Source organism: Oncorhynchus tshawytscha, linkage group LG08, assembly GCF_018296145.1.
Source record: "Oncorhynchus tshawytscha isolate Ot180627B linkage group LG08, Otsh_v2.0, whole genome shotgun sequence".
NCBI lineage: Eukaryota > Metazoa > Chordata > Actinopteri > Salmoniformes > Salmonidae > Oncorhynchus > Oncorhynchus tshawytscha.
The window spans coordinates 73,865,798-73,881,813 of record NC_056436.1 but is presented as its reverse complement, the minus strand read 5'-3'; the positions used below and the strand labels follow the sequence as shown (position 1 = coordinate 73,881,813).

At 45.0% G+C, this 16,016-nt stretch overlaps 2 protein-coding genes across 2 annotated transcripts; both read left to right on the top strand.

Moving 5' to 3' along the window:
* Positions 1 to 1,337: 1,337 nt before the first annotated feature.
* LOC112257017 (zinc finger protein DZIP1L-like) lies at positions 1,338 to 3,083 on the top strand. Its single transcript, XM_042326315.1, has 3 exons — positions 1,338 to 1,484; positions 1,762 to 1,885; positions 2,251 to 3,083. The coding sequence occupies exons 1-3, from the start codon at positions 1,338 to 1,340 to the stop codon at positions 2,988 to 2,990; spliced, it is 1,011 nt and encodes a 336-aa protein (XP_042182249.1). The 3' UTR covers positions 2,991 to 3,083.
* A 245-nt stretch (positions 3,084 to 3,328) lies between these two features.
* LOC112255921 (histone-lysine N-methyltransferase 2D-like) lies at positions 3,329 to 9,513 on the top strand. The gene is made up of 3 exons (XM_042325941.1): positions 3,329 to 5,322; positions 5,529 to 6,449; positions 8,526 to 9,513. The coding sequence occupies exons 1-2, from the start codon at positions 5,092 to 5,094 to the stop codon at positions 6,177 to 6,179; spliced, it is 882 nt and encodes a 293-aa protein (XP_042181875.1). The 5' UTR covers positions 3,329 to 5,091; the 3' UTR covers positions 6,180 to 6,449; positions 8,526 to 9,513.
* Positions 9,514 to 16,016: the final 6,503 nt, after the last annotated feature.

Sequence of the window (16,016 nt, the reverse complement as noted above, 5' to 3'; positions counted from 1 at the left end):
TTTTCAGTGGCAGGGACTGGGAGACTAGTTAGGATCGAGGGAAAGATGAACGGAGCAAAGTATAGAGAGATCCTTGATGAAAACCTGCTGGGGCGAAGGTTCACCTTCCAACAGGACAACGACCCTAAGCACACAGCCAAGGCAATGCAGAAGTGGCTTCGGGACATGTCTCCGAATGACCATCTCTGGAGAGACCTGAAAATAGCTGTGCAGCGACGCTCCCCATCCAACCTGACAGAGCTTTAGAGGATCTGCATAAAAGAATGGGAGAAGCTCTCCAAATACAGGTGTGCCAAGCTTGTTGTGTCATACCAAACAAGACTTGAAGCAGCCAAAGGTGCTTCAACAAAGTACTGAGTAAAGGGTCTGAATGCTATTGTAAATGTGATATTTCATTTTTTTTCTCTTTAATGAATTTGCTCCAATGTAATAACTTTGTATTTTTATTTTATTTTTTAAGGTGTCATTTTTGGGTATTGTGTGTAGATTGATGATGGGAAAAAATATATATAATCCATTTTAGAATAAGGCTGTAAATGCACTGTATCTAATCTAGTTCAATCTGATAAGGCATTCATTGGTTTCATCCCAAATGGCACCCTATTCCCCTTATATAGTGCACTACTTTTGACCAGGACCCATAGATGGGGAATAGGATGCCATTTGGGAAGCGTCCATTCTCTTCCTTTCTCTCCAATAGACACAATAGAGCCACAGTACATATGGTTTCGCTAGCTGCCTCAAATCAGATTGACATCATGTTTAATTACTGATAAGCTTTTTAATATGCTTTCACGTTGCTTTTAAAGTGGCCACTTTGAGAGTTAAACGTACCAAGCTGGAAGGTCTGTGACTTCAGGGCTTTGTGTTCACAGCATGGAGATGAACAGGGAATAGTTGCTTTAAGACCAGTGCATGCGAAAACAATGACATTGCACAAATTGATTAACCTCAAATTGGGTGATCAATTTGTAGGGGATTTCATCTGTTGTTTTTATTCATGGCATGGAAGTGTATCCAAATGTTTGAATGTGTTACCTCATGGAAGCAAAAAAGATTTGATCATGTTTAATATGTACTGTATCTGATGGGTTGGATAGTTTCCCCTTCTGTCTCTGCTGTGTAGGTAACTGCATGTGGCGTGGCTGAATCATCAGACAGATGTTTACGACAGGACCTGTCCTTTAGATAGAGACCCTGTTTGTTGCTTTCCCGCGTCTACTCCCCTCCCACCCTTCCCTTTTCTCAAGAGTCCATTTTTCAACTTCCTGTTATATGTGATCTTCTCAGAGTCCTCCCCGGTCCCCACCTTTTCCTTAGTGCTTCCTTCCTCCATGATGGAGTTCCTGTCTCTCTACCAGCTGACCCTTCAGAAGCAGGCATTGGAGAGGGATACAGACGCTTTGAAAGAGAAAGTCAAATGGACTGAGGGTGAACTGAAGGAGAGCCAGAGGAAAGAGGCCCAAATACAAACCAAACTAACGGTATACACATACAATTATGAGCTACAGACGGACAGACTCTTGTGTCCTTGGTCTGGACATGTCAATCTATTATGCATGAACTAGGCTGTGGCCGCATTATGAAGTCACTGAATCATTTAGTCCATAGGTTATTGCTATAGAATTGTCTGCTGTTATATAAAGAATAGGTTGGTTATTAAACATTTATGTACTTGATATTGCATAGTTATTACATAGTTATTACATAGTTATTGACTTCATGAATATGTGCTGTTTCTCTCCTGTTGCTGTCCTATAGGAGTCACTGGGTGAGAGGGAGGGGCTGAATGTAACACTGGAGCAGAACAGGAGGAGAGAGACAGGACTGGAGGAGGAGGTGAAGAAGCTGGCAGAGGCCCTCAGATGCATCAAAGAACTAGAAGGTGAGGAGGTGGGACGAAAGAGGACTGTTGTTGATAATGGGTTGTTTATCATTTATGACTAGAGACGATAGACAGTGCTGTTGTCTGTTCAATGTTAGGAAATTTGAACAGGACGTGTTTGACTTAACAAAAGTGACATCATTCCTACACCAAACTGTTGTCACTCATTTCCTTTGAGCTGCACAAGCTATTATTCTTGTTACTGCTGCCACCTGTTGACTTTCAGCGGTATTACACTTGGCTATTTGGTTGATTATCCAAATGATTAACATTTTGTTGAATTAACATGGCAGTTTGAATGATAATAAGTCATTTTGTTGATCATTTCTTCTTTCTCTTGTTTGTTTCCCTATTCCTCTTTCCAGATCAGAAGACGGTCCAATCCACTGCTGCTCCAATGGCTCCAGTCCCGTTTAGCCCTGCCGGACAGAGCTTTGCCCCGGTCTCACAACCACGACATGGCCACACCACCCCACGCACACCCTCGGCTCAGACCAACAGACCTGCTAGAGGGGAACAAGCGAGGGAGGAGCGAGAGGAGAGAGGGAACGAGGGACAGAGAGCAAAGTACCCCACAGAGCGAGAGCCTGGCGAGGGCATTGACTCAGAGCACATCACTCCATTTGGATCCACAGACTCTGACAAAACAAAGAGGGCAGGAGAAAGGGGGAAAGGGGAGGAGAGGAAACGAAAGAATGAGAGACAAGACGAGGTAGAGTCGGTAGTAGATGGTTGCATCCCTGGAAAGGATGCTTCCACCAAGGACATAAACTCACTCAGCACACAGAGCTCTCTTTCTGACACAGACCACAGTCCCCACCTCACCAGGTCCGCTGGCTCCGACACAGACTACGAGAGCGAGACCCTGTCCAGCCACTCCAAACCCCGAGCCCAGACCACCGGGGCTGAGGGAGACCTACAGAGGGAGAACAGAGAGCTACGTTCAGAGTTGCAGGATGTTAAGGATGAGTTACAAAGGAGACTGGAGGATCTGGAGACCCAGCGCAGAGCGGAGGCCGAGGCCAGGACCAGGCTCAAGCAGCTCAGCCGCAAACACGCCTCCCAGGCTGAGACCTCCAGAGAGAAGGAGAGGAGGGGGAGTTAGAGGAGAGAGCAGAGACGGGAGGTTGAAGGAGGCACTGGCTGAACTTGAGATAAAGGTCAGGAGAGATGGAAAGGACAGGGAGAGGGGGAGAGAGAGAAGGAGGAAAGGAAAGAGAGGGAGAGAGAGGACAGGGAGAGGGGGAGAGGACAGGGAGAGGGGGAGAGGACAGGGAGAGTGGAGAGAGGACAGGGAGAGGGGGAGAGGACAGGGAGAGGGGGGGAGAGAGAGAAGGAGGACGGGAAAGAGAGGGAGAGAGAGGACAGGGAGAGGGGGAGAGGACAGGGATAGGGGGAGAGGGGGAGAGGACAGGGAGAGGTGGGAGAGGACAGGGAGAGGGGAGAGAGGACAGGGAGAGGGGAGAGAGAGAAGGAGGACAGGAAAGAGAGGGAGAGAGAGGACAGGGAGTCTGAAAGCATGCTGCTGAACCTCCCGCTAAAAAAGCAGCTGGCTGAGTTGAAGACAAAGCTCTTGATAGAACGGGAGGAGAGAGAAAGTGAAAAGGAGGAGGAGAGGAAGAGATTGAAAAACAAAGGGATCGAAGGAACGATTGAACTTACTGTGAAGCTGGAAGAGCTCCAGGCAGAGTTGAAGGAACTGAAGAACCATGGACGTCTTGAAGTGAAGAACATGGTAGATAAAAACACCTCTCTGACATATCTCACCCTGCACCATGACATCACCTCTAACTGCAACAACAACACCGTTGTCCCTGACTACAAGCTACTACCATCTCCTGTGTGAGAATCCCAACCCACAGAACACTGTTGTCTCCCAGGCAACAGCAACAACAGCTGATCTGATCCAGGAATATGGAACTCTGACCAAAGCTCCAGATCTCTCCAGACCTATTATTGAGGGAGAGACCATTGTGGAGGCCCAGAGGGGTGTGTCTCCCTCAGACCAGGCTGAAACCACCATGGAGCTCCAGAGTAGAGGTCTCTCTGCCTCAGAGCTAGCCCAGGAGGTGGAGCATCTGGGTGGGGAGAGGAGGCTGGGCGAGCCAGACAGACCCAGGCCAAGCTGGTGGTTCGACAGAGCCAGGTAACCAGGCAGACCCAGCAGCTGACCCTGGCCTTCGACCACCAGAGCAGACACATCCAGGAGCTGCTGGCAGAGCTGCAGGAGAAGGAGGGCAGCGGCGTCAGGCAGGGACAGGAACTGCAGCACTGTAGAGATGAACTGGCCATGCTCAGAGAGGAGAAGGAGAGACTGGAGGAAGAGAGACAGAAGGAGGAGCTCAAGGAAAGTAGGGTCACAATAACCCCTCAGCAGGTTGACCATTACACAGATGTACATCAGATCCCCCATAACACTCAGAATGAGTCTGCCTCTGGGATAGAAGAGAGTACAGACATAACAATAAAACCACTGAACACTACCCAGGCTTCCTCTGCACTTTGTGATGAGGGAGGTCAGCTGCCCACTCCACAGAAAAATTGTGTCACATAATTATATTATGTAAACGACAGCACTACCACTCTGAGCAACCATCCTGTTGAAAATGAGGCCGCGAAGATGGTGGATTCTAAGGCTTCTGCTCAGCCAAGCAGGAGTGAAGAGAGAGTTGAAAACACAGAGAAATTCAAATCGGACCATTTAACTGTCACACGTTCTGAGGAGCAGATGGAACATCCTGAGGTTTCTGGGCTCCAACAGCAACACGTCCGTAGTGACGGACACACCATGTACAGCCCTGCCTTCAGGAGAGCTACTGAAGAGTTCCAGCTATCCCAGAGAGACCTGAGTCTAACCAGGACTGAGAACACACATCTTACTGTAGAGCTGGAGAAAGCTTCCGGTCCTACCAACAAACAACAGTACACCAGTGGACAGGGTCGAGAAGAGAGTCTGGCTGAAGAGCTGCGGTCTCTAAAACAGAAGAACGAACAACTGGAACTCAAACTTCAAGATGTTGCAACCACAGACAGAGAAATTAGTTTTGTCAGAACACTACCAGCCACCTGTGAAGACCAGGCTGAAAGAAATGGAAAGAGAAGGAAAAGAAAGACCCAGCGAGGAGGACAGGAAGTTATCTCCACCTCTGGAGAGCTAGAGCAAATCAGTGACATCATCACCTCAGGACTGGAGGCCACACTGCAGGATGGAGGGAAACCCAAAGATGAGGAGAGGGGAAGTAGAGTCTGAAGGAAAGAGAGGGGAAGGAGAGGGGGAGAGAGGAGCTAGGCATGAGAGGAGAGGGGAAGGAGAGGGGGAGAGAGGAGCTAGGGGTGATGGGAGCGGGGGAGTAGAGAGGGAGAGAGGAGCTGGATATGAGACTCTATTAGACACTACTCCACTGGCTCCACTCCAGATCACCTGCCTAGAGAAGCAGGTAGGTTTCTATACTCTAAATCCTACTGTGAATGTAGTTATCAAAGTTACCATAAATACCACAATTTCCCCCCATATCTTAAGCATGTGGTTGTCCAAAAACCCTACTACAGAAGGCTTTATTCGAGCTAGCTATTTTGAATAAATGTATTTTGAATAAATCCTGAATGTTATTTTGTCTCTCTCGCTCTCTCCCCTCCTGTCCAGGTGGTGGCGCTGCAGGCTGAACTGCAGTCTCTCTCTGAGGAGAACCAGAGACGGGCTGAGGAGCTGGCAGTGTGGAGGCTGACGGCCCAGACCCCCTGTCTGGACCCAGAGGACCCCATCGCTGCTACCCTCAGCCCTGCTCCCCTCAGCCCGGTACACAACACTGCTCCCCTCAGCCCGGTACACAACACTGCTCCCCTCAGGCCTGGACACAACACTGCTCCCCTCAGCCCAGTACACAACACTGCTACCCTCAGCCCAGTACACAACACTGCTACCCTCAGGCCTGGACACAACACTGCTCCCCTCAGCCCTGCTCCCCTCAGCCCGGTACACAACACTGCTCCCCTCAGCCCGGTACACAACACTGCTCCCCTCAGGCCCGATAGACAACACTGCTCCCCTCAGCCCGGTACACAACACTGCTCCCCTCAGGCCTGGACACAACACCGCTCCCCTCAGGCCTGGACACAACACTGCTACCCTCAGGCCTGGACACAACACTGCTCCCCTCAGGCCTGGACACAACACTGCTACCCTCAGCCCTGCTCCCCTCAGGCCTGGACACAACACTGCTCCCCTCAGCCCGGTACACAACACTGCTCCCCTCAGGCCTGGACACAACACTGCTACCCTCAGCTCGGTACATAACACTGCTCCCCTCAGCCCGGTACACAACACTGCTCCCCTCAGCCCGGTACACAACACTGCTCCCCTCAGCTCGGTACATAACACTGCTCCCCTCAGCCCGGTACACAACACTGCTCCCCTCAGCCCGGTATACAACACTGCTCCCCTCAGCTCGGTACATAACACTGCTCCCCTCAGCCCGGTACACAACACTGTGACTGGGATCAGGGAGGATGAGCTGTTTCTCTACTGCACCTCCTATAGACTCTATGGGAGGACCCTGGCCTCAAGGTAATGGTACATTTAGCACTTGTAGGAAACATGTGGTGACAATAATGCTTTTCATATACTGCTTATATATCAAATATAAACAGTGCATTCGGAAAGTATTCAGACCCCTTCACTTTTTCCACATTTTGTTACGTTACAGCCTTATTCTAAAATGTATTCAATAAAAAAAGTCCTCATTAATCTACACACAATACCCCATAATAACAAAGTCCTCATTAATCTACACACAATACCCCATAATAACAAAGTCCTCATTAATCTACACACAATACCCCATAATAACAAAGTCCTCATTAATCTACACACAATACCCCATAATAACAAAGTCCTCATTAATCTACACACAATACCCCATAATAACAAAGTCCTCATTAATCTACACACAATACCCCATAATAACAAAGTCCTCATTAATCTACACACAATACCCCATAATAACAAAGTCCTCATTAATCTACACACAATACCCCATAATAACAAAGTCCTCATTAATCTACACACAATACCCCATAATAACAAAGTCCTCATTAATCTACACACAATACCCCATAATAACAAAGTCCTCATTAATCTACACACAAAACCCCATAATAACAAAGTCCTCATTAATCTACACACAATACCCCATAATAACAAAGTCCTCATTAATCTACACACAATACCCCATAATAACAAAGTCCTCATTAATCTACACACAATACCCCATAATAACAAAGTCCTCATTAATCTACACACAAAACCCCATAATAACAAAGTCCTCATTAATCTACACACAATACCCCATAATAACAAAGTCCTCATTAATCTACACACAATACCCCATAATAACAAAGTCCTCATTAATCTACACACAATACCCCATAATAACAAAGTCCTCATTAATCTACACACAATACCCCATAATAACAAAGTCCTCATTAATCTACACACAAAACCCCATAATAACAAAGTCCTCATTAATCTACACACAATACCCCATAATAACAAAGTCCTCATTAATCTACACACAATACCCCATAATAACAAAGTCCTCATTAATCTACACACAAAACCCCATAATAACAAAGTCAACAGGTTTTTATACATTTTTGCAACTGTATTAAAAATGAAAAAACGATGTCTTATTTACATAAGTATTCAGACCCTTTATGAGACTTGAAATTGAGTTCAAGTACATCCTGCTTCCATTGATCATCCTTAATATGTTTCTACAACTTGATTGGAGTCCACCTGTGGTAAACTCAATTGATTGGACATGATTTGGAAAGGCACATACCTGTCTGTATAAGGTCCCTCAGATGATAGTGCATGTCAGAGCAGAAACCAAGCCATGAGGTCGAAGGAATTGTCCGTAGAGACAGGATCGTGTCGAGGCACAGATCTGGGGAAGGGTACCAATCATTTTCTGCAGCATTGAAGGTCCCCAAGAACACAGTGGCCTCCATCATTCTTAAATGGAAGAAGTTTGGAACCACCAAGACTCTTCCTGTAGCGTCATACCCAAGAAGACTTGGCTGTAATTGCTGCCAAAGGTGCGGCGGCAGGTGGCCTATTGGTTAGAGCGTTGGGCCAGTAACCGGAAGGTTTCTGGATCGAATCCCTGAGCTGACAAGGTAAAAATCTGTCTTTCTGCCCCTGAGCAAGGCAGTTAACCCAGTGTTCACCGGGCCTCGAAGACTTGGATGTCGATTAAGGCAGCCCCCCGCACCTCTCTGATTCAGAGGGGTTGGGTTAAATGCGGAAGACACATTTCAGTTGAATACATTGTTTTCAACAAATGCCTAATGTAAAATACTGAATACTTATGTAAATGTAATGTTTTCGTTTTTTATTTTTAATACATTTGCAAAAATGTATTTTGCTTTGTCATTATGGGGTATTGTGGGGGAAAAACAATTTAATCAATTTTAGAATAAGGCTGTAATGTAACAAAATGTGGAAAAAGTCAAAGGGTCTGAATACGTTCTGAATGCTCTGTATGTCAATCTGAATGGGGTGTTTGTACTTATCTTATCTACAATGTGTTGGTATCTTGAAATGTTACATTTTCTTCTTTACATTTTTTGGGGGGTCCAGACTGCAGCACTGCAATTCTCTTGAACCAAAGAGTATCCAAAACTCACCCAGAAAGAACAAATCGACATATCACCAAGAGACAGAAAAACCGACCACTGAACATAGAGATGAAGAAGCAGACATCACCAACAATGTTTACCAAACCTCAGAGCTCCAGAACAAGGCAACAGAGCACACTAACCAAGATGAACCAGAAAACAAGACCAATCCATACACCAGATCCATCCATACATCCAGAGCAACAGATGAGACCCAGACCAAAGAAATCGTCTCAAGGCACCATCTAGACATCATAGAACTAAATGACCTCAGAGAGTTCCCCACTCCATCTCTCGCTGAGGCTCAATCCACTGAAGCACAGGCCTGGAAACCAACCATCCCAGTCACCATCAAGAGGAACCAATCTCCACTGGGATTGAAAATAAAAATCACTGCTCGTTCTGTAGAAAAGTCACCACCACAACCACTACATCAGAGTGGCAAACTGAGAGAACGATAGTGGAGACCAAGGGTTAGAGGTTAGGAGCACCAGCTCTCAGACAGAGGGGGGAGCAACAGGAGTCTGGACACCGACACAGCCGCCTACTCCAGCCACTCCACCAGAAACACACCAGGTATACACACAGACGAGGAGGATGAAGTACCCACAGAATCTCCCCCTATGTCACCAGTCTGGGTGTCGAAGGCAGAGGGGGACAGGATGTTGTTTTCCGGTTCATTCCCGATCCCAGCCGACCCGGCCCGCCTTGCGGAGCGTTTCCGTCGTAACCGGTGTCAGATGTCTGCAGCGTACGACGACACGGAGTACGAACCCTATGGCCTGCCTGAGGTGGTCATGAAAGGTGAGGAGAGAGGGGATGTTGTGTTTTAACAATAAGGCACAGTAGACTGATGCTATATTTGAATGTCACAGCTAACTCTATTTGATCAATGTACCAATCGGGCTTCAGGAAGAAGCATAGCACAATTACAGCAGCCATGAAGGTTTTAAATGATATCACTGAAACCATTGACAAAAAACAGCACTGTGCCTCACTTTTTATTGATCTCTCTAAGGCTTTTGATACAGTTGATCATGCTATACTAAGGCAGAGATTGTTGAGTGTAGGTCTTTCGGGGGATGCAGTTGCATGGTTTGCTAACTATCTGTCTGATAGAACTCAGTGCACTCAATTTGATGGGTATATGTCTGTTAAATTGTCTGTCTTGAATGGTGTGCCCCAAGGCTCTGTACTTGGTCCTCTCTTATTCACTATTTATATAAATGATTTAGACAAAAATGTCCAAAATGCAGAACTTCATTTTTATGCTGATGATACTGTTATTTACTGTTGTGCCTCGTCTCTTACAAAAGCTTTCCAGAACATGCAAACTGCTTTTTATACTGTTCAACATACCTTGTGTCAATTGCAGCTTATCCTCAATGCTGCAAAACTAAACTAATGGTGTTTAGTATCTAGGCTAGTATCAGCTACATTTATGCCTTTACTATACTATGGGGATATTTTATATATGAATGCTTCCGCTCAGTGTTTGAGATCAATTGACACTCTTTACCATGGCACTTTGAGATTTATTTTAAACTGCAAAACCCTTACGCAACACTGCACTTTGTATACCAGGGTTGGCTGGCCTTCTCTAGTCACTCGTAGAATCAGTCACTGGTAGACTTTTATTTACAAAGCCATTTTGGGTTTACTACCTTTTTATTTGTGCATTTTTATTGTTCAGAAATGTGGTGGGTACTCCGAACTGAATTTGGTAAAAGGGCATTTATGTACTCTGCGCCATCGTCTTGGAACACCTTACAAAATACTTTTAAACTGGAAGAACTTGTCCCGATTGGTGTTTTTAAATCACTGATGAAGGATTTTGAGGCTGATTGCCTGACCTGTCAATGTTTTTAATTTGCTGTTTTATACTCTTGTGAATTCAATGGTTTTTACTAGTTTTTCATGTTGTCTGTCTGTCATTTTTTTGTAATGACTTGGTGCTGCCTATCTTGACCAGGGCGCTCTTGAAAAATAAATTTTAATCTCAATGAGCCCTTCCTGGTTAAATAAAGGTTAAATAAAATAATGGGGGTTGTTACTGTTGGCCAGAGGTAAAGCCAATGTATTTTATGATCCTAAAATACTGTTACAATCATTTCATCAATTCAAATAAAAATGTTTTGATCGTTTACATATATTTTGCAGATGTTATGCTACTGTGAAATCCTGCATGCTTATGTTTCTAGCTCCAACAGTGCAGTAATACCTAACATTACAAAGCAATACATACAAATCCAAAGAAATGAAAAGAAAGAAATTCAGGAATATCAGTTCGGTGTATAAATACAGTGCCTTCGGAAAGTGTTCAGGCCCCTTGGCTTTTTCCACATTTTGTTACGTTACAGCCTTATTCTAAAATGGATTTTTAAAATTCCCCTCATCAATCTACACACAATACCCCATAGTGACAAAATAACGTTTTATTTTATTTTTTATTTTCACATGTATAAAAAATTACAAGCGGAAATATGACATTTCCATAAGTATTCAGACCCTTAACTCAGTACTTTGTTGAAGCACCTTTGGCAGTGATTACAGCCTCGAGTCTTCTTGGGTATGACGCCACAAGCTTGGCACACCTGTATTTGGCGAGTTTCTCCCATTCTTCTCTGCAGATCCTTTCAAGCTCTGTCAGGTTGGATGAGGAGCGTCACTGCACCGCTATTTTCAAGTCTCTTCCGAGATGTTCAGTGTCAAGTCCGGGCTCTGGCAGGGCCACTCAAGGACATTCAGAGACTTGTCCCGAAGCCACTCCTGTGTTTTGGCTGTGTGCTTAGGGTCGTTTTCCTGTTGGAAGGTGAACCTTCGCCCCAGTCTGAGGACCTGAGCGCTCTGGAGCAGGTTTTCATCAAGAATCTCATACATTTTTGCCTCGATCCTGAATAGTCTCCCAGTCCCTGCCGCTGAAAAACATCCCCACAGCATTATGCTGCCACCACCATGCTTCACAGTAGGGATGGTAGGGATTCCTCCAGTTGGCATTCAGGCCAAGGAGTTGGTTTCATCAGACCAGAGAATCGTGTTTCTCATGGTCTGAGAGTCTTTAGGTCTGGTCACTCTTCCATAAAGGCCTGATTGGTGGAGTGCTGCAGAGATGGTTGTGCTTCTGGAAGGTTCTCCAATCTCCACAGAGGAACTCCAGAGCTCTGTCAGAGTGACCAAATGGGTTCTTGGTCACATCCCTGACCAAGGCCCTTCTCTCCTGATTGCTCAGTTTGTCTGGGCGGCCAGCTCTAGGAAGAGTCTTGATGGTTCCCAACTTCTTCCATTTAAGAATGATGGAGGCCACTGTGTTCTTGGGGATCTTCAATGCTGCAAGACACCATCCTGTCTCGTAGCTCTACAGACAATTCCTTTGACCTCATGGCTTGGTTTTTGCTCTGACATGTTTTCATTTTTAATACATTTGCAAAATTGTCTAAATCTGTTTTTGCGTTGTCATTATGGGCTATTGTGTGTAGATATTTCAGGATTGTTTTTATTGTATCCATTTTAGAATAAGTCTGTAATGTAACAACGTGGAAATAGTCATGGAGTCTTCAACAAAGTACTGAGTAAAGGGTCTGAATACTTACAGTACCAGTCAAAAGTTTGGACACACCTACTCATTATTTTTCTATTTTCTACATTGTAGAATAGTAGTGAAGACATCAAAACTATGAAATATCACATTTGGAATCATGTAGTAACCAAAAAACTGTTAAACAAATCAAAATATATGATTAAATTTGAAATTCTTAAAAGTAGCCACCCTTTGCCTTGATGACAAATTTGCACACTTCACCTGGAATGCATATTTCAATGAACAGGTGTCCCTTGTTAAAAGTAAATTTGTGGATTTTGTTTTCTTAATGTGTTTGAGCCAATCATCAGTTGTGTTGTGACAAGGTAGGGGTGGTACACAGAAGATAGCCCCATCTGGTAAAAGACCAGATCCATATTATGGCAAGAACAGCTCAAATAAGCAAAGAGAAACGACAGTCCATCCTTACTTTAAGATATGAAGGTCAGTCAGTCTGGAAAATTTCAGGAACTTTGAACGTTTCTTCAAGTGCAGTACATTAGACCGGTAGAAATCTGTCCTTTGTTCTGATGAGTCCAAACGTTCGATTTTTGTGTCTTTGTGAGACGCAGAGTAGGGGAATGGATGATCTCTGCATGTGTGGTTCCCACCGTGAAGCATGGAGGAGGTGTAATGGCGTGGGGGTGCTTTGCTGGTGACACTGTCAGCGATTTATTTAGAATTCAAGGCACACTTAACCTGCATGGCTACCACAGCATTATGCAGCGATATGCCATCACATCTAGTTTGCGCTTAGTGGGACTATCATTTGTTTTTCAACAGGACAATGACCGAGGACACCTCCAGGCCTATTTGACCAAGAAGGAGAGTGATGGAGGGCTGCATCAGATGACCTGGCCTCCGCAATCATCTGACCTCAACCCAATTGAGATGGTTTTGGATGAGTTGGACCTCAGAGTGAAGGAAAAGCAGCCAACAAGTGCTCAGTATATATGGGAGCTCCTTCAAGACTGTTGGAAAAGCATTCTAGGTGAAGCTGGTTGTAAGAATTCCAAGAGTGTGCAAAAATGTCAAGGCAAAAGGTGGCTACTTTGAAGAATCTAAAATAGAAAGAAAACCCTTGAATGAGTAGGTGTGTCCAAACTTTTCACTGGTACTGTATTTCAAATGTGATCAAATGTTATCTATTTGCCAAAATGTCAAACTGTTTTTGCTTTGTCATTATGGGGTATTGTGTGTAGATTCATTTAATCCATTTTAGAATAAGGCTGTAATTTAACAAAATGTGGAAAAAGTCAAGGGGTCTGGATGCTTTCCGAATGCACTGTATATTATGGTGTGTATGGACAGTATATGATGAGCCTTGAGTAGAATACAGTATATACATATGAAGAGGGTAAAACTGTACGTAAATATAATTAAAGTGACCGGTGTTCAATTCCTATTTACATAGAGCAGCAGTCTCTAAGTTGCAGGGTAGAGTACCGGGTGTTAGCCGGCTAGTAACTGTGACTAAGTTCAGTGCAGGGTACTAGTGTTGACTATTTTACAGTCTGACGGCCTAGAGATGGAAGCTGTTTTTCAGTCTTTCAGTTGCAGTTTTGATGCACCTGTTATGTCTCCGCCTTCTAGATGGAAGTGGGGTGAAGAGGCTGTGGCTCGGGTGGTTGAAATCCTTGATGATTGTCATGGCCTTTCTGTGACACCAGATGCTGTAGATGTCTTGGAGGACAGGCAGTGTTCCCTACCCTCGGTGCTGCGTTGGACTGACCGCACCGCCCTCTGTAGAGCCCTGTGGTTGCGGACGGTGCAAATGCTGTACCAGGCGGTGGTACAGCCCGACAGGATGCTCTCAATGGTGCATCTGTAGAAGGTGAGGGTCTTAGGGGCCAAGCCAAATTACTTTAGCCTTTTGAGGTTGAAGAGATGCTGTTGCGCCTCCTCCACTACACTGTCTGTGTGGATTGACCATTTCAGTTTTATTTATTTGTAGAATTTTGTAATTTAGCAGATGTTCTTATCCAGAGCGACTTACAGTAGCCAGGGCCTGACCACCTCCTTGTAGGCTGTGTCGTCCAGCTGGTCTGCACATGCTCTGAGGATGCGGCTTGGGATGCCGTCTGGGCCAGCAGCCCTGCGAGGGATAACATGCTTACCTTACATTTCTTACTCAGGTCGGCCATGGAGAACGAGAGCTCATGGTCTTTGTGCGGAGGTGGCCCACGTCGGCAGCTCTGTGTTTTCCTCAGTGGGTGAAGTTGTATAGCTTGTCCGAGACAAGGCGTCAGTGAATGCCGACAATCTATAGATGGTTTTTGGTTCTAATAGTCAGTGGGAACAACATCCTCTATGCACTGATTAACTCAGTCACAGAGTCAATGGCCGAATACCCATACTAGCGTACTAAACAGTATGTGAAAAACAAAGTTTTATAGTATGTGAAGTTTCAAAAATAGTACTCATCTAATGCGCGATTGCGTTAACTTCCGCCATTCGTTTTGGTACAGCTGTATGGTACAGGCAAAATGTGTTTATGTATGTAGTACACTAGTATGTGTATTCGGACACGGCCAGTGTATATGTCAATACTATTCTCAGAGGCAGCCCGGAACATTTCAGAGTGTGGTGATTGATCAAAACAATCTTGAAGCATAGATTCCGATTGGTCAGACCAACGTTGCAAGCCGAAGAACACCATCCCAAACATGAAGCACAGGTGGCAGCATCATGTTGTGGGGGTGCTTTGCTGCAGGAGGGACTGGTGCACTTCACAAAATAGATGGAATCATGAGGAAGTAAAATTATGTGGATATATTGAAGCAACATCTCAAGACATTAGTCAGGAAGTTAAAGCTTGGTCGCAAATGGGTCTTCCAAATGGACAATGACCCCAAGCATACTTCCAAAGTTGTCAAAATGGCTTAAGGACAACAAAGTCAAGGTACTGGAGTGGCCATCACAAGGCCCTGAACTCAATCCCATAGAAAATGTGTTGGCAGAACTGAAAAAGCGTGTGTGAGCAAGGAGGCCTACAAACCTGACTCTGTTACACCAGCTCTGTCAGGAGGAAAGGGCCAAAATTTACCCAACATATTGTTGGAAGCTTGTGGAAGGCTACCCGAAACATTTGACCCAAGTAAAACAATTTTAAGGCAATGCTACCAAATACTAATTGAGTGTATGTAAACTTCTGACCCACTGGGAATGTGATGAAATAAATAAAAGCTTAAATAAATAATTGTCTCTACTATTATTCTGACATTTCACATTCTTAAAATAAAGTGGTGATTCTAACTGACCTAAGACAGGGACATTTTACAAGATTAAATGTCAGGAATTGTGAAACTGAGTTTAAATACACAGTGGGGCAAAAAAGTATTGTCAGCCACCAATTGTGCAAGTTCTCCCACTTAAAAAGATGAGAGAGGCCTGTAATTTTCATCATAGGTACACTTCAACTATGACAGACAAAATGAGGGGGAATAATCCACTATGGCCAAGACCAAAGAGCTGTCAAAGGACACCAGAAACAAAATTGTAGACCTGCACCAGGCTGGGAAGACTGAATCTGCAATAGGTAAGCAGCTTGGTTTGAAGAAATCAACTGTGGGAGCAATTATTAGGAAATGGAAGACATACAAGACCACTGATAATCTCCCTCGATCTGGGGCCCCACGCAAGATCTCACCCCGTGGGGTCAAAATGATCACAAGAACGGTGAGCAAAAATCCCAGAACCACATGGGGGGACCTAGTGATTGACCTGCAGAGAGCTGGGACCAAAGTAACAAAGCCTACCATCAGTAACACACTACGCCGCCAGGGACTCAAATCCTGCAGTGCCAGATGTGTCCCCCTGCTTAAGACAGTACATGTCCAGGCCTGTCTGAAGTTTGCTAGAGAAGAAGATTGGGAG